The sequence below is a fragment of the Nicotiana sylvestris genome, chromosome 3 (genome assembly GCF_000393655.2).
Source record: "Nicotiana sylvestris chromosome 3, ASM39365v2, whole genome shotgun sequence".
NCBI classification, from domain to species: Eukaryota; Viridiplantae; Streptophyta; class Magnoliopsida; order Solanales; family Solanaceae; genus Nicotiana; species Nicotiana sylvestris.
This window is the reverse complement of record NC_091059.1, coordinates 191,562,614-191,581,830: the sequence shown is the minus strand read 5'-3', so window position 1 is coordinate 191,581,830 and position 19,217 is coordinate 191,562,614. Positions and strand designations below refer to the sequence as shown.

Here is a 19,217-nt window from a genome sequence, read left to right as displayed (position 1 = left end):
TTTATGGCTTTAGCAAAACAAATTTGATCTGAAATTAATATAATAGTTATCGCTTTCAAAAAGAAAATAAAAAATTTGCAAGTTCACTTTTAATGCTCCAATAAGGCACATAGTTATTAGTTACTAATTACTCATCGAAGGAAGATACAAGAATTATTTAGTCAAATATATATATATATATATATATATATATATATAATTAAGGTCTTCAAATGATTTCTTATCTCTCTACCTTCTTGTTTGTTCTTTTAGTTATTATGGGATTCTTTTTACTCCATTTCTTTGAGCATTCTTTTTTTCTTTCCCTCTTTTTAACCTTCATCGATCCTTAACAGATCAGTAACTCCGAGTTCCAAAGGGGATCGTAATTAGTGTTTTCAATTACCTCTTATGTGGGAACTCCCAAATTAGTGAAGGCAGCTTAGTGAATTTCACTTGTCGAAACCTTTGTTGTTCTGGGTTCCTTCCTTAGCTATTTATTAATTAGTGCAATACTGCAATCCTTGAGATAGTCAGATAGTATAACGTGAATCTATATAGTGGAAGGCTGAAATATTGATACGGAATCCATTTCATCTAAGTTTTTTTCACACTTCTTAGGATATAAAGTTAATAAATAAATATATTAAAAAAAGTAGACAAGCTTTACCTATGAAGGGAGCAGGAAGCTTCAAATCCCAATTTTAGATATCGTGGAATTATTTGTAGTAGTACGTCTAAACGACTAACAAATTCAACACAGACATGGAAATCGGGACCCTCTTACTCGTGGCTCAAGAAATTGACTAAGAATATTTTAATGCACTCAAGATCATTTGTGTAAACTCAAATTCCCTTTTGCAGTTGTTAGGATTTTGTCCCTTGGAGTTGATTTGCTTGAAGTTGCAAGTCTAACAGTCTTCTGACTCAATGCGCCACCTTTAATAGGAGGCAATATTCTGCTTTTGTCCATGTTCACATTTTTAATGGAAAGCTGATTCTCTACTAGAGTAATACATCAGTCTTCCAATTTGGGTAAAGATAGAATAAAGACAACAAAAACTATATGATGTCTTCTAGCTAGTGAAAATTCATAGTTAAAGCCTGCAAAATTTACAAGGTTTCTTGTGAAAAACCAAAGACTTGGAGATAGAGATCGGACATCGATTCGTTGTTCGATTCATTACGTCAGCACCTTCTCGCATTTGGAAAAACAAAAAGATGAAAAAGTCCAACCTGAAGATTAAGTTTTTCATCCACGCCCAGGAGTACTGAAAGTTCGCAGGAGTCAGAAACTACAAAACTGGAATGGACTTGGCTCGAATAAAGTGTTTGAGAATGGCTTTCTCCTCATCAATGCGCCTTTTCTCCTCGTGATCTTTTGGCTTAACTCTTCTCTTTTCTTCCAACATCCACTTAAATAGTTCACGCTGTTGATTCTCAGGTATTGGCTCACGTACAATCACAGGCAGCACAGGAGGTGGAGTGGCGACTTCTTTAGTGACTTCCTTTTCTTTTTCACCAACTGCCATAGCAGCTGTTGTTGAAGCGGCGCTAGGAACATATGGCATTTCTCCTTCCTCGGTTCCCACATCTTTCTTCTTTGTCCTCATGAAAAGGTAAGCTACACAAATTGCAAAAATAGATGAAGCGCCACGAAGGTAAAAGTAAGTGGTAGAGTTCTAAAATAGAGAACCGGAAAGACCTGCTGCATACAGCTGTAGAGGTACCACAAGGTTGTGAGCATGGAAAGAGAGGGAAGAAACATTACAGATATCAGGGTAACATGGAAATAAGAGACAGAAAAAGAAACAATGAACATTAAATTGTTGAAACAAATAACCAGGAACATCAATTTTCGTTTCTTCTTTCTGGTGATAATTAGAATTTAGAGCACCAAGACCATTTCGCACAGCCAAATTAGTCAAATTTTCATCACAAACAAATATACAATTCTATATTGGAATTAAATATCTCATCTTACCGTCACTATATACTAAAGATACATAGTGCAAGAACACAAAGGACTTCCACTTGCAGCCAACCAAATTAGAAGTGGAAATCAAGAATGTGCTTTAACAAGTTTGATGGAATCAATCCATACTACTTGCTTCTTAATTATAACTGTCCATGCTGAAACTAGTTTAAAAAAGATACAGATCAATTTAAATCTATGACTATGTTGCTTAAAGCACAGTTGTACAAGTGGACCATTTAGTATGTCTATGGTTCCTTCTATAATGATGTACCTCTTTTGAGGATTTCCATCACTGCTAATTTAAGCTTTTCATAAGTTCTTATCACAATTCTGAAACAATCCCCTACTTTGACCAAAGTAATCTGCACTAGATTTGGATTGTCCAACAACTTATATTCAATCCTCATGAATCAGATGGATTAACCATCTAAATTTTAATCAGCTGGGTTAAACTATTTAAGATATTAGTGTTTGGATCAAGATCGTCAAACCTCATAGACCCTGCAAAGTTAAATCAGCACTGTAACAGAATAAAAATGATCCTCCACCACAGGTAACCACTTCTCCATAATGATGGCAAGAACATAGTTGCATGAACTGTTCAGTAGTTTTCTCGTCTATGGGAAGCACACAATTAAGAGGGATTACATTCCAGAGAAGAGACAAAATACAAAAGCTTACAGGAGAATTGCCATGTAATTTTCACTGTTTCTGCAGTTTCTCGGACCGTATAGTGTTCGGTCATTCTTGGGTAGTATTTCAGTATTCTGTGCAGAAGGACAAAGTTGAAGGCTTTCAAACTAAGGGGTCGTTTGGTATGCAGGAATAAGGTGGGATAAGGTAGAATTAAGTGTGAGATTAAATTTATACTGCGTTTAGTTGACAATATAAAATTATAATTTATACTTGTAACCAGCGAAGGGGAGCCTTGGCGTAACTGGTAAAGTTGTTGACATGTGACCAGGAGGTCACGGGTTCGAGCCGTGGAAACTGCCAATTGCAGAAATGCAGGGTAAGACTGCGCACAATAGACCTTTGTGGTCTAGCCCTTCTCCGGACCCCGCGCATACTGGGAGCTTAGTGCACCGGGTTGTCCTTTATAGCGTCAACCAAACACATTATAAATTTAATCTCATACTTAATCTTGGATATTCCACTTTATCCCATTAAACTTGGGATTATTTTATCCCACCTCCCATGTGGGATAAATTAGTCCAGGGATTATAAACCCAGGACTTAATCCCGGGATAATTTAGTACGCGTACCAAACGACCCCTGAAGGTGGTCGCATTATTGGTCGTAGATATCAGTCGGCTCAGATTTGAACTTCTTTGGTTTAGGCCTCTAAATGAATCACACCATTCAAAATTCAGAGCAACTAATATATGGTGGCATGACAAGAAATTGTTTATACCACCAAGGAGCGAGGTGGGATGGCCGGGATCCCTCCACTCTTAACGAAAGGTCTCAGATTCGAGCCTTGAGGAGGGAGAACTTCTTGATGGAGAGCATTTATCCCCTTAGTAGGCCTACTTGGCACGAAGCTGGATTAGTTGGGCTAGTGAGTTCCGGATATGGGATCGTTAAACAATAATAAGAAAAAAAATTGTATATTGTTTGCACTATGTGGAGTCAGGAATATTGTGATTATTAAGCTGAGTAAATTACAACAATCATAAAACTGCCAAATGCGAAAAGAGGAAATCTTGTCTGCTGACGTATAACAAGAACCAAAATGAAGACAAAGCAAACCAATTTAGAACAATAGAGCAAGAAGGGCAAAAAGAAAGACAGGAAAACAGCCAGTGACTTCAAGGACAAAAGGAGGATTCTCCCATTTCTAAATCATTTTCCCCAAATCTGCAAAACCCCTGTAATCTTGGCATAGTTAGTCTAGGCCTATTGCAGCATAACCTGCATCATTTCACTAGGCATCCTCGTCTAAGCTTCTTACCTCCTATGTCTATCATGACTTTTCGTCAATGCAAATAAAGCTGCAGTAAATTTCTAACCTCTTAAGCATCTCTGGATATGACTGTACGAGATATAAGCTACTCAGATTGAATTACAAAAAGTTAACAGCTAAAGACAGGAATTTGGCTACTAACATAATAAAAAGCTTGAATCTTTCTTTAAGAAAGCAAACACCTGATTGTGTTTTTTACTATGGATTTTTAATTTCAGAACAATATCAGAATAGTGCACTTAAAAGTAAATTAAAACATACAAAGCAGATCCATAAAAGTGCAATCAGAAATGCCCTAGTCTAAAGTCAAAGACTTCGGAACTTTTTATTGAAATTAAGGAGCATTGGGCAGAAGAGATGCAGTAGTGGTAAAAAGTAAAGAGTAAAAGTGGAACCTCCGATAGAGAAATTGACAGCCAATAGCATAGGCCAGAGGTACTTATAACGACGGACAAAAGATTCCTTAGGCGGCTGAGGTGGTGGAGCCGCACTGCGTGCAGATGCTGATGACGCCATCGACGACGACGAAGACGGCGGCGGCGGTGGAGAAGATGCCTGTTGTTGCTGATGCTGCTTCAGCTGCGCTGTAAATCGGAATATAAAATGGATATTAATAATTGAAATGTCGCTCTCCGAAAGATCATTATTGGGATATTTTTCTCCGCTGGAAATATATTATAGTGATTACCTTTTTTAGGTTTATTGACGTATAATTTTGGAGACACACCCATTATTTGCTACAGCTCCCTTTCTTTCTACCTTTTCCTCTTTACTCAGGTGGAATTGGCTATCGACCATGACATTGTTTAAACGCTTCACTCTTCACTCGTCGGCGTCGGCGTTTCTTCTCCCTTGTTGAGGCAAATTACCGCAGTCACACAAGACGTTGTCGTTTTAACCAAAATAATTGATTAAATTATGCCCCCTCCCCCCCCCCAAACCTTCTCATTTCCCTCAACGTCCTCGCCGTCACCTAATCCTCTCATCTCTCAAATGCTCTCAAACCTAACCCTAATCAGACCTCGTCATCACTCATTTATGGCCATCTATGGTGGCTTCTCACCACCCCTCAGGCCTCTAATGACTTCTCTTGTACTGGTATCATCATCTCCAGGGTCCTCAAGGGACCAGGGTCAGTCTGCTTGTATCTATGGCCCATTCTTGCCTAGTTTCGGGTTGTTCCGGTGTGATTTTGAGTAAGAGCTTCCTATATCTATGGGTTTCTAAGCTTGCTCCTTTACCTCTGTGTTGTTCTTCTCGAAACCCGAAATTCTTCTTTCTATACTTCTTAGATATGTACAGATCTGAGATGTTTAGACCTATTTCATATGATTTCTTTTTTACGAATCACCTTCTGATTTTTACAATGATCCTCTGATTTTCGAATAAACTAGGGTTTCCCAAAAATTTCTTTTCCAATAATGCTTGATAGTTTTAAGTGTTTAATCTTTTGTTTCTCATATGTTTTAATCGATTTCATAAGGTTTGCTCTAACCTTAACTCGTTTATACTAAAAGCGCTAATTTTTCGACATTTTTGTTTGGTTTCTGAGTTACTTGTGTACTGGCTTTGCTCTTGCTTGGTTCCTGTGATTTTTCTTTAGCCATTTAGATGTCTCGTGATTTCTTATCCTAATATGCCTCTGCTGAGTTTCTTGGTTCAACTTTTCTACTGATTTTATATGTCTATGTTCTTTCTGGCTATTCATAGTAAACCTATTTTTCTCCTTAAATCAGTGTTGATTTGAACTCTTGATTTATCAATCTGTTTCCTAACTATTCCTTTCTTGCCTTATTTGAAATTGTCCGCGATACTTGCTGACTCCTTGCATGATTCCTTTCCTTAATTAAAACGTTGACTCTCTATTCTGAAATTCTTTGTTTTAGTTGGAACTCCTTTCCTTAATAAGATCTATGATTCCTACTTCTTTACTTGGTCTGATTGAACTTGTTGCTTTGTTTAGTCTTTGTCATTATTGTTGGTTGATTTTTCCTTAATTAAGGGAGGAAATCATGTTGAATCTTTGTGTAATTGACTCTAAAATTCCTTGATTATTGATTGTTGATTGCTTTACCTTATTTGCTCTGCTCTTGATTACTATATAAACTCCCTCTTAGTTTAACTTCTAGATATGAACAATAGTTCAAAAACTATCCCTTTACACTCTAAAAGGCTATCTCTTTGCTCTCTTTGCTACTTGTAATCCCTGTTATTGTAGCCGGCTGCAAAGCAAGGCTGGGAATTGCACAATACCCTGCTCATATCTTGTGTTTTCTTTCTTTAACTAGGTATGCTTCTAGTTAATTTCAAGAATCAAAACCTATGTATTTATTTACTGTCTTAGTTCATATGGCCTAAGTCCATTCTTGCTTCTATTTATTGCTTACCCAACATGCCAAATACTGTCTATTCAAATATGTGATTAACATGTTTCTACTTTACTTGCTTGTCTGCTATCTTGATTAACATGTCTACATATATAGCTAGCCTGTTTGGCTGACTATTGTTTCTTTAGCATGCCTAAACTCTGCTTTTTGTGTAACTAGCATGCCTACACTTGTTAACACTTGCCTAGCATGTCCATTTAAGTCCTTGTTTGTTTTGCCTTACTCCTGCAAAGTTACTCTCTCCAGAGTGGCTTCAACATGTTTATGCTGTGATCCTTTGCTGCATGACCTGCTTTTATCTAATCTACTAGTTCCATAGAACTCCTCAAACTCTACGTATCCTGTTATTTGTGTGTTCCATTAAGGTGTACTCTCTATATTCCCAACCCCTCTTCCCTCGTGTGAAAGCTTTTTGCCAAAGTGCTTCATAAAGCTTGTTTGTTTTATGACTTGTGTTCTAATTGCAAATGGTTTCTTACACTTTTCTCAAATTGTTTTATCACTAATGGTTTTTCGGAAGTTCTTTTCAGTCCTAAAACCTTTCTTTTAAACCCTTTCAAACCATTATGCACTTTCACTTACTCTTATAATACTAGGTCATGCCCCTCCGGTATGTGTACTGCTTAAAGACCCTTGAGATCTCTTTGAACTCTGACATATCAGGGCTGGCACTTCCACACTGCACATAAATTAGTTATTACTTGGGAAAGGTCTAGGTATGAGCACTGCCCAGGATCCTTGAGGTCCTTAAAGAACTCTGACACACCTAGACATGAAATTGGCTATGGAACTTTGGGCATTTGAGACTACTGGAGGCTTGGAAATCATTTGGGCCTACTTCAGGTTCCCTATAGATTAATTTCTGTTCTACTTATGTAATCATTGGTCTGTAATAACTATTGTAAACAAAAGTGGTGTGATTAGTGAAAAAGGGAGGGTAGTTATATATTGTGGGCAAAATTGGGTAGATACCATGCTATAAGGTCCATGTTGATTCAAATGTGTTTGTTAGATGACATACCTATAGGATATGATTTGGTTTAAAATAAGTTCTGTTTGCTTTACTTCCACGCAATTAGAAGCCATGCCTATAGGATCTAAATCAGCATCTAATAACTAGATGTCATGCCTATAGGAGTTAAAATCAACTCTATTAGATATTATGCCTATAGGAGTTAAAATCGGCTCTAATAGAAATCATGCCTATATGAGTTAAAATCGGCTTTAATAGAAATCATGCCTATAGGGGTTTCACTTTGGTCAAATGAATTTTGCTTGCTTCACATTATGTTTAATTAGAAATCATGCCTATATGACTTAAAACTAGTTTAGTTAGAAAATCAGTTTAATTTATGTTTGTTTATTCTGAATTGGTTTAATCAACTAATATGTCCACTTCTTTAATAAGTTTCAATGCTACCTAAATAATATTGCTAGAAAGTATGCCTATAGGATCCAAACTACCGTCTAAAAATGTTTGATGTTTAGTTACATCCCTAATCGGTAATAGATATCATGCTCATATGACATCACCATTATACGCCTAGGCAAGCCTATAGGACGCTTAAAACCCTGCAACGATAAAACTGCGTCTTGTTATTTGAGACTGCTAACATTCAACAGGTTTAAAAGAATCAGTAGGCAAGTAGGATTTAGTTCTTTGATACTTTGGTCCTAATTCAATACTGTATGCTCTCTGCTCACCTAGATATCATGTTCTAAAGTTTTCTCTTAAATACCTGAAACTATTGTTTGAGATGTGCACTTACTTGTTATGTTTGTGGAGGTAAATGTGAGCCTTTAATTGTTCCCTCTTTAAGTGTAGTCCTAATTATTTTGATTGACGCTTAGACTTTTTTCCTTTAAATACCTTAGGATGGTCTAGAACTACCTAAATTAGAGGTCCTAAATACCTCCAGGGCCACAAGGAAGGGACGGGTAGTGCACGCATAAGATATCTTTCAAGGTTGCTAGAACGCTTTAGGCTATGACTAGGGGAAGGGATTGGGTAGTAAGGAATATGACGACCACGTGCTAATATTACGTGTAACCCCTCGTTGAGGAGTGTTTACCGGACATTGTGTGGGTATGATCCTATAGGCTAACCAATCTAGGACCCCTCTTTCCCGACTCCCATTGTTTAAATAAATATACTTTTCTTTATATGTGCAACTTGTTTGAACCCTTTCCCTTGTTCCATTACTTGAATCATACATGTGCTTAAAATGTCAAAAACATGCCTTTACTTTCAAGTACGTGTTAAAACTATTTATTTTTTAAAATGACTAATTCATATAGTTTATGTTCGACCGGGACTCACCGTTGTGGACCACGAGGGCTGCCTAACACCTTCTCCTCAAGGTTATTTCGAGCCCTTACCCTAGATCTCTGGTAATGCAAAGTAGTCCATTAGTTAATTGCTCTAAGATGCCCTAACGTACCATAATCCGTTAGGTGGCGACTCTTCAAATACCCAATTTCCTAAAATAAACGAGTTGTTTCTCCCCTAAATGTCGAAACCCGGACTTCCCCGTCAAAAAGGAAAAAAAGGGCGCGACAAGTTATACTTAAAAATAATTTTTTAAAGTTAAAGTTGTGTTTGGACATGAATTTTATTTGAACAAAGTTGAAGTTTTGTGAGTGGAAGAAAAAAATTACCCAGAAACTACCCTAAACCAGTTTTTGGGAACTTAAATTTTTTTCCCCCAAAACGTTATCATATTTCATAAACAAACGATGTTTTCAATTTTTTATATTTTTTTGTTGAAAAAATGAAGCCAAAATCTATGGCCAAACGAGAGCTTAATAAAATGTTTAAAGCATATTCTTACATAACTAGTAGCGTCTATATAGATCTTTTATTCAACTATGCCATATATTTTGCTTAGTTTGTATGGCTTTTAAAAGTTGTTAAGCTTCTGGATAAACTTTATCGGTATAATTTTAGGTGTACCTCTCATATTTTAACATCTCAATTTACCATCATTTCACACTTATGAACCAGTGCATATTAAGGCCAATATAGAATATGATCAAATAATATTAAGAGACCTTCTCTCTTTTTATCCTCGTTATGTGTTACTTGTACATTTGAGAAATATGATTATTTTTAATCTTATATAACTGCACGTCTATCTTAGCATTCACATTTATGCGACTTGTTTTCTAGATGTGTCAGACTTTAATGGACCAGTATTTACTTTCATCTTGTCCTCCACCTTTGTTATCCGAATTGCAATTTAATCAAGTTGGTTGATCTTTGCTTGAATTATGTTTGACCAAAAGATGCCAAAACCTTTTTGATTAAAACAACTAATGATAACGATGAGGTCAATATTAGTCAAGCACAATAAAATCTAGATCAAAATTGAATTGAAAATTAATGAATAGAATAAAATAAGGGCGAACAATCTCCATTCATCTTTGTCATTTTTTCTTTCATGAAGTAAAGGAGGTGATCAATTTTACATCATTTTTGTAAGAAAATAGAAGGAGGGAATAGAGAGAGAAAAACAAAAAAGCCTCCCTTTTCTTTGGGGATTCATCCCCTATATATAGCTCTGAGACCGTGGCTACCTTCTTTGATCGGTATTGTCACACCTCCTTTTTCCGCCCCCGCGAAGGGTGAAGGAGTTTTTTTCCAATTAAAGGACAATCGAAACTGTCCAATTGTACAATTTCATGCTTAATTATTACTTAATTGTGTGTTAATTGTTATTGGGAGTTAATTTGTGCTTTTATAAATTAATTTAGTTTTATATGATAGTTTAAGGATTTTTAGAATTTAGTTTTAGAAAAATAAAAGAAGAAAAGAGAGCAAAAAATAAAGAAAAATCGAATTTGGCCTCTTCTTCAATATTGAACCACAAGCCCAAATATACCCAACCTTCCCATATGACCCGATCCATTCCAAACCGGGTCGACCCAGTCCAGTACCAACAACCCAACTCCTCCTCTTCATTTTTCATTTTTTTAATTTTTTACCAAAAACAAAACAAAACAAAACCGGTGTCCCAAGTCACCAATTTTAATCCCGAATCGAGGAAAAGAATGACTCTGTATTACAGTCTGCGAACCAGAAATCCGGATAAGGAATTTTGTTAACCCGGGAGAAGGTATTAGGCATTCCCGAGTTCCGTGGTTCTAGCACGGTCGCTCAACTATTATATTTGGCTTATTTATCTGATTTTTTAAATAATTAAGAACTTATATGCAAATTTAGCTTTTAAATCGCTTTTATCATTATTCCTCTTATTATTTTATACAAGAATTGCAACGTCGTGAAAACGCATCTCGAACCACGTCACAACCAGTGTACACGTGATTTGTTGACGCATTTTGACTCTGCCAAGATTGGGATTTGGGTTACATAAATGCACACCCATGTTTAAGAAAATACCCTTATTAAATATGCGCCAAAATACTACGCGTTGTTATACTATTAGGTAGGACTGTGAAATTTACTAAATTGCCCATCCCGGAATCTAAGTATTTTTTTAAAAAAAATAAATAAGATTGGAGGACCCTGCAAATTTTGTATTGTTTATATTTATTTATTTTTAGCGAAATCCTCCCTTATTTTATGAATATCTTAAAATGACTACATTTCTTTTTATTAAACTTGTCTATAAATACAAAAATCAATTTTTTACATACTTAAAATAACGTATTAAATACTAGTTTAAGACAAATATTTAACGAAATGAAATATCACTAAAAATGTAATTATAAAAACAATATGGAATTGTCAAATAATATTTTAAAAGAAACTAATTATCCCATCTAGATTAAATTCACATTGTTAGATGACTTGAGCTATTATTATTTACAATTACGGAGAATTAGAAACAATCTTGATTACTAATGCGTATTTCTAAAATTTAATTAATTTAACCAAAAGCGCAAATTAACTCCCAATAACAATTAACACACAATTAAGTAATAATTAAGCATGAAATTGTACAATTGGACATTAAATGCTAAAAATGCAAAAGATGCCTATTTTTGTAATTTTCAATTTTTGTAAAACAAACTTAATTACTAACAATTGTAGAATTAAATCCTACATGCAAAATGTGACATATTTTTGTATTTTTAATAATTTAACAAATAAACATGCACATACAAATATACAAATAATTACACAAAAATACCACAAAAATTCAAAAAATTGCACACCAAAATAAAAATCATTTTATTTTGAATTTTTTGGGAGTAATTCTTTCATAGGGCAAAAATCACGTGCTTACAGGTATGCCTTCACACTGTGACCTTTTTGTCGTTACTTAAATATTGTCTTTTGACTTGCTGTATATTGTAGGTACTTAGACCGAAGTAGGTCGTGATGGTCCTCGCTACCCCGCCCCTTAGGCGGGGTTCCAGTTAGGTCGGCTACTGTGGTCATATTTTGACCTATAAAGTTAGTCCCTCTGTCCGTCGGGGTCATCTATTGGTGGGACCGACGGGTGGATTATGATTTTGAACATTTAAGAGAAATCTGACTGTTCATGCCTCAGACGTAGTCTTTAAATCGAGGCAATGAGATGACGCTATAATAGTGCCTTTAGATCGTCGCGACCGTTCGAAATCAAAGCATTTGTTCGATTTGAAACGTCGTTCGTGACTACTGTCATTATGACATACATTTCTTGATGATTAAACCATTTCGTGCCCTTATCAGTTTAGATTGGCGACTCTTGGATTTCCCGGGGAATTTATGTCCCTATAAATAGAGGAAAGACACCATTCGATTGACACACTTTCTTGCCTTTTTTGAGAAAACATTGTAGATCTTCCTCTTTTCATATACTTTTAGATTTCGGATCTTCTTTGGTTAGCTGGAACTTTTAACCCCCATCTCTTCTTTTTCTTAAGCCCTTTGTTCAATTAAATCGATACAAATGGCTGGCAGTTCTTCCCGCACTGATAATCCTGCCGCAATTTCGAGGTCGGAAAATGATATTCCTGCTCTTAGAGGAGTGGAAGTGATAGAAGATGAGGGGATTCCGACGGCGGCCAAAATATTGCCTCGACCTGGAAAGCCGTAGAACAATTTCCACAGTCCCGCCGGAGAAGAGCCGGAACCTGCTCCCTCTTTTATGATTGAGGCGGGGATTGCGGAGCTGAGGGCAAAATGGGGGATCCCTCACCATGCTGAAAATGCTGCCGGCGATGGGAGACGATATCATACATTTCGATCGCCCGGGTTATTGTGCGTTCTACGCCTATCCCTTTATCGTCGGGTATACGCTTCCTCTTCCCCTCTTAATAGTAGATTTCTACCGTTTCTATAAGGTGTGTCTAACTCAACTTTCGCCGTACTTGTATATATTGTTCCTTAAACTGCTCAAGTTTGCAGAGCTTGCTGGTCGGGAGGTCACATTGAGGCACATGCTCAATATCTTTTCGCCTCAACTCATCCGAGGCACGATGATCCACATGCGCCATCGAGGGACGAAGAGTCTGGTGGTAAGGATGGACAACAGGGACAACCGTCATTTTATGAAAACTGTTTTTATGTGTGGACTAAGCACCTTGTGGTGAACCCTGCAAGATTCCCTGAGAGATGGAACTTCGCCCGTAAGTTTTTGTGTCTTTAGTCGGAATGATAGTCGACCGCTTTCCTTTGGGCGGCTATTTAATTATTTTTGCTTTTGCAGCCCCAAGATTACCTTCTGCGCCTGTTGATGATATCCGCGAATGGGTGAACGCCATTCTTCCTCATACGGTGGGAGTTCGCGAATGGTCGTCCTTCTACGAGAAATACGGGTCTAAGTCCCTTACTAGTAAGTAACTTTACCGCCGTCACTGTTTTCTATTTTGCAATTTGGCTTTGTTGTTTATATAACATCTATCGTTAGCAGGGAGAGTGCGAAGAGCGATGGCTCCTCCACTTGCATTTCGTCAGCCAACGTCCTCTGCTCGGCCCGTATGGAGACCTGCTGCCCTACCTCCGGCAAGGGCTGATCAAGTTGATCTGTGGCCGTAGCCGTGTGGATGAAAGTTGTTCCTCAATTTGGGGCTCCAACTTCTACTGTCTACCCAACGGGGTAGTCTTTTCGTGCTGAGGATGTCAAAGGACCGTCAAAGAGACGATGGGTGGAGTCTGAAATGGCTCCGTCAACCGTGATATTTTTAGAAGATGATGTACCCTTAATGGAGTCAGGGACGGGCAACGATACTAGCCTTTCTGTATAGGTGGATCTGGTCGTTGTGATCAACCCGCCGATAGAGATCCCGGCCGTTATAAGTGACCAACAGACTACTACGACAGGGAGTCAGAGTCCCGAGGCCGCTGTAGTTACTTTGGGCGGGCATTCATCTTCTATATCAGGTCGTGCTTCTTCTTCGGCCGCAAAGGGGGGGAAAGGCGTCGTGGTCAATGACTACGAATCTGAGTCTGATCTCGATCTTGATGAGGTCAGGATATTTGAAGAGGGCCTTACTTGTTCGGTGGTATATGTGGGAGGCCCATCCCGTATACTTGAAATCTCGTCGGATATCAACCTCCTATGGGATACGAAAGACCTGATACCGCAGTTTGACCTCATGTGTTTCGCCGCCGAGAGCCAGGCTCTCCGGGACGTTCGTGATATTGATTTGATGCATGAAGTGGCTGCTATGGGCTTGAGGGTAAGTTTTTTCTTTCTTTTATGTTCTTTTCATCTTTGGCGACCTTGGCCTTAATCAATCTTTTTTGTTTTTCAGACGTATATGGTGGAGATTGAGAGTGCTCATAGGGCCGATGACATCAGGGTCGAGGCGATGAGTGCGGATTGGGTGGGAAAGTTAGTTGAACCGGAGAGAAAGGTTACCGGATTGGAGAACATTGAGAGTGCTTGGGCGTCGGCTTCAGCGAGGGCGACTGCTTTAGAGGACACTATCCGTGTCCTTCAATCCGAGCAGGAATCTGAGAGGGTAACGATGACGCTTAGGGAGGCGAGACTCGAAGAGCGTATTAGTGACATCGATCGGGAAACATCGACTTTAGGGGACTGGGTCACTACTCGTGAGACCGAGAAGGCACAATTATTGGCCCAAGTCGAATCTACCTCCGCCGCTGTGCCCCATCATCTGCACGAGCTATGGGTACATGCCGAAGCCCAGCGGGACATATACAAGAGTTTGTGGGAAGCGAGCAATATTTTTGAGGCTGCATATGAAGGAGCTCGGGCCAAGGCACGAGAGGCTCGTGTTAATTGCAGATATGATCCTACAACGCTCGGGGCCGACAAGGATGCTGATGCTGAAGAGATACTTCTTGGAGACGGTGGTGATGAGGACGACGGTGATGACGCCGAGTAAAAAAATTATTTATCTTTGTGTTTTTTTCTTTGGACTTGCCCTACATTTAGCCGTATGTAATTTGTGAATATTTGCGCAACTGCTTTAGATAAAGAGAAGCTTTCATCGGTGTATGTCTTTGCACTCCCCTTCCTTTTTCTTTGCATAATTTTGGCGTGAAATTTCGGATTTCAGTATGGTCTATTCCTGATTTTTAAGGAATTTAATCTCTGTCAGACTAAGTAGGACTTCGTCGTGTGAGTCTGAATGGAGTCGTTGAACTGCCTATTTGGGCAAGGTCAACAAGTGACTTATTGCTTTGAGCAGATTCGCTCTTGATTTAAAATAAGATTTTATAACATATTCGTTATTTCGGACGAAGCTTGTCATGACTTGGGTCGTCCGGGTTGGTCCAAACTACCGTTGGTTCGGGCGAAGTCATTTTTCTTTCGGTGATGGCCATTGGCCTTAAAGGTGTTATTTCGAACTTTCGTCGAAATATTAACCCGTCGTTAGTCCCAATTTTTTGGAGAGTCGGCTATCCTCTGGGGAGTCCCAGTTTGCTTGATCTTGTTTACATCGGAGAGTGTAATGTCGGAGAGTATAAAACGTTACTATTTACGTTTCGTGCACATATTGGAGGTTCCTTGTCCAATCTTTTCACTTTCTGGTCTTGAGATGTCATTGGTGGGCGGGATAATGAATTATACTTTGAACTTGGGGATGTCCCTCTCATCGACTCGGTCCCTAAGTCCTCGGGAAAACCCTATTGGGACAACTCCTAGGTGAGGGGGAGAGAGTACGGCTTAAGGGGCGTCATTTTCTAGAAGTTGGATTGTCTGGTGGGCGATATTTCAGTTGTTTTGTAGTAATTTCCCATTCTCCATTTGAGATGTTTCTTTGCTCGCTCGCCTGCGCGGCGCTTGTGTTCCTATTTGAGCAAACAACAGAAGGTGAGCCAAAATGATATTTTTCTTACCCCGATCTGATGAGTCGGTGAATGGGGGTGGATCTATAGCGTTGCTCGTTTTGCCTGGCATTTCAACGGTTGATGGGGTGGTGGTTCTAAATTCGGTGGCCGTATCCAGCTTTCTTTCCCCTTCTTTTTTGTGCTCTTTCTGTGCGTGGGTTGGGTTTGCCTTAGCTGGTTCATGGACCGCCCGGTGTACGGGGGAGGATGTTGGCTGTAACTTCTACTTGCATACAACATCATGATCTAGATTAGCACGTGAGGTTTACTTACCGCTCTTTTTGGTGGGTGATTATGTTTACGATTTTTAATCTGGAAGAGACTAGGAAGTTTCACTAAGAGTCCCCACAGACGGTGCCAAATTGTTTGACCAAAAGATGTCAAAACCTTTTTGATTAAAACAACTAATGATAATGATGAGATCAATTTTAGTCAAGCACAATAAAATCTAGATAAAAAATGAATCGGAAATTAATGAATAGAATAAAATAAGGGCGAACAATCTCCATTCATCTTTGTCATTTCTTCTTTCATAAAGTAAAAAAGGTAATCAATTTTACATCCTTTTTGGAAGAAAATAGAAGGAGGGAATAGAGAGAGAAAAACGAAAAAACCCCCCTTTTCTTTGGGAATTCATCCCCTATATATAGCTCTGAGACCGCGACTACCTTCTCCGATCGGTATGCCTTCACGCTGTGGCCTTTTTGTCATTACTTAATATTGCCTTTTGACTTAATGTATACTATAAGTACTTAGACCGAAGTAGGTCATAATGGTCCTCGCTATCCCGCCCCTTAGGCGGGGTTCTAGCTGGGTCGGCTACTGTGATCAGATTTTTACGTATACAAACCACACATTTAACATTTAGCAATTCAAGTGTCATTAACTATTGAATATAGATACTTCAAATCTCAATTATGTATAAAGATTAAATTGTACTACCAAAACGTATAGTCTGGTGATATCAACAAAAGTTTCAAGAAAATAAATGTGGAGTTTATATTCATTTTTACTTTCCCTTTCTTTTCGTTTTTCATCCCCTAATGTAATTGGAAAAGTAAGAGCATACTGTAATCTTAATGAAGTTAAGGGAAATGTTTTACAATTGCAAGAAGTATCGGGGGTAGTTTAGAATTCACACTCTAAAAAGCACTCCGTGATTAAAAGGGGTCAAAATACCGCGGAATACAATTATCCGTTGCCAAACTTCTCCCGGAGAGTAGCTGAAGTATTAAAATCCAATGGCGATTCTTCTTCCTCTTCTCTCCATATCCCCAAAGGTAATGGCTTCCTCCGTCGACACAAGCCAAAGACTTCCTTATACCCCCCACCGTACTCCTCCCAAGAAACCCCTAACCTCTGATTCAACTCTATCATTTTCCCCTTCCACCACCCGGTCCAATATTTCGGTTTCGGACCTTCTTAAACGTGAAATTCCTAAACCAACCCAAGGTACTAATTTCTTTTTTTCCTTTTGTGCATTTTTTGATATTTTACTGTATAATTGTAATTTTTCTATATTGATTTTGTTTATGTTATTCTTTTATATGTAAATAGTGAAAGAGGATGAAACCTATATGGGGTACGACATATGGTTACCAAGTGCACCCAAAGTTGAGAAGCCTCGGTCCGTGTTTAATGCAGCCTCGCTTGCTTACATTGGAGATTGCATCTTTGAGGTTTGGATTCACTCTCTTACTTGTTGATTATATTCTCTCTCTCTCTTTGGATATGTATACAGTTTCTTGGATTATTAGCTTTAAGTGATCCTCATCAATAAAATTCTTGATGACTTTTTGCAGTGATATAGGATAGAGAATTAAGTTCGAGTCATGCTATTAGGTGAGAGGGTAGCTGCTATATATATGTCACTCATGAGAGAAGTTCAAAAATGTTTTACAAGATGAGAAACAACATCCAAGATGGGCAAACTTAGGTTGAACCTTAGCCTCCTATATTTGGCATTAGCTAAAACACCTCTCCCAACTAAATCTAAACAAACAAAAAACTACCCCTCAAACAGAAGCAAATTGAGGTTGGTTATATGAATCTTAACTGACAATGTTGTTTCGCTTAAGCTTATCTCAGACCAATAACATACAAAATCTCCCAACTGACTCTAATTCTTCTTTAATCTTTCACTATGAATATTATACATTTTCCCCTTTTTGAGTGATACAGTAGAAGATTTAGAAGGGTGTTGAAGTTTAGGATTGTCCAACTCCAAATTACAGGAAATGCTAGAAACTCTCTTCTTTGTCTGCATTAGAGCTCTGGAACACCCCAGTGAAGAGTCCTAAGCTTGACACATGCTAGTAGGCTCTGCCAAATCAGAGGCAGGGATTGAACTTACTGTTTTGGTGAATATAAACAAAAAGTCTAAGCCTTTATTTTTTGTAGTTGAAACAAGTACTTTTTTGCAAAGCCCAATTCCAAAATATACTGTCTCACAATCCTAGTCTGCTTTCCAGAAAATGTCCTCGCTTGCCTATCTAAAAAGAAATAAAAGAGAAATACTTGCTTCCTCAGAGAGAATTTTTCAGTTTGCTTCTTTAATACTATATCTAAGGATAATATTCAGAAGGCAAGATGTCAAGCAAAACACTCTGCTCGAAACTGGCAATCTTCTCAAACTAAATTCTAATATCTTAATTAATTAACAAATCAATTTCCGAACTAACACTTTATTTATCAGCTGTCAATGCCATACTGGATACTTTTAAAACTAGAAGCTACAATATCAAACAATTTGGGATGCAACTTTTGAATGGTATATCTAATCTTGTTGCACCTTATGACTGTGCAGCTATATGCAAGAAGGCATTTTTTGTTCCCACCATTGAGCATCGAAGAGTACAATGATAGAGTCATGGCAATAGTACGTTGCGAGGCACAAGTATGACTCTCTCACAAGTCTTAAGGCTTTATGAAGATTCATTCTGGATTATTGATGTTTGCTTCCCATGATTTCTTCTGATGTCTCCTTCTGTTTTAAGAGTACTTATTTGATTCTCCAATAGGAGACAAATATGGATTAGGAACATCTTGATAATCCCTTTTTATCCCCTTTATGGATTTATAAGGGGATCAAGACTCTTGGAGTTTGGCTTCCCTTCCCTCACCAAAACTAAAGGCAATGGAGATGACTGTACTGCATAATGATAGAAATCTTCTACTACTAATTCATGCTTTGAGATGTTGAAAAGAAAGATACTAGAGATGATTTTGCTGCACAATATGTGAAATAGTTTGTAATTTTCTTGCATGACAACTGGGTATACATGCTTGGAGAGGTTAAGAATTCACTCTTTCAGATGCACACTTGTTTTAAGATAACCCCTTTTAACTCAATTAGCTTGGTTTTTTATTTGATAAACTTTTCCTTTTGATTGGTATTTGAGAAGGTGTTAAATATAGAAGTATTCAAGAATATCATACTTCTGCTTGGAGAGGTTAAGAATTCACTCTTTCAGATGCACACTTGTTTTAAGATAACCCCTTTTAACTCAATTAGCTTGGTTTTTTATTTGATAAACTTTTCCTTTTGATTGGTATTTGAGAAGGTGTTAAATATAGAAGTATTCAAGAATATCATACTCCCCCCCCCCCCCAAAAAAAAATAAAATAAAAATAAAAATAAAAAAAGGAAAAAGA

General features: G+C 37.9%; 2 protein-coding genes across 7 annotated transcripts in view; one reads left to right on the top strand and one right to left on the bottom strand.

Moving 5' to 3' along the window:
• Positions 1 to 871: 871 nt before the first annotated feature.
• Positions 872 to 4,894, bottom strand: LOC104213361 (uncharacterized). Its single transcript, XM_009762861.2, has 3 exons — positions 4,612 to 4,894; positions 4,319 to 4,507; positions 872 to 1,603 (listed from the first exon to the last, which is right to left on the bottom strand). The coding sequence occupies exons 1-3, from the start codon at positions 4,652 to 4,654 to the stop codon at positions 1,275 to 1,277; spliced, it is 561 nt and encodes a 186-aa protein (XP_009761163.1). The 5' UTR covers positions 4,655 to 4,894; the 3' UTR covers positions 872 to 1,274.
• An 11,846-nt stretch (positions 4,895 to 16,740) lies between these two features.
• LOC104213360 (uncharacterized) overlaps positions 16,741 to 19,217 on the top strand; it is a 28,369-nt gene continuing 25,892 nt past the window's right edge. For 5 of the 6 annotated variants that reach the window (XM_070171309.1, XM_070171311.1, XM_070171310.1 and 2 more), the window contains exons 1-3: positions 16,758 to 17,015; positions 17,121 to 17,242; positions 18,370 to 18,459. In XM_070171309.1, the coding sequence (XP_070027410.1) occupies positions 16,805 to 17,015; positions 17,121 to 17,242; positions 18,370 to 18,459 (423 nt within the window). In that variant the 5' untranslated portion in view covers positions 16,758 to 16,804. Of the gene's footprint in view, positions 17,016 to 17,120; positions 17,243 to 18,369; positions 18,460 to 19,217 lie in introns of all 6 variants that reach the window. The other variant, XM_009762860.2, reaches the window with a different exon arrangement.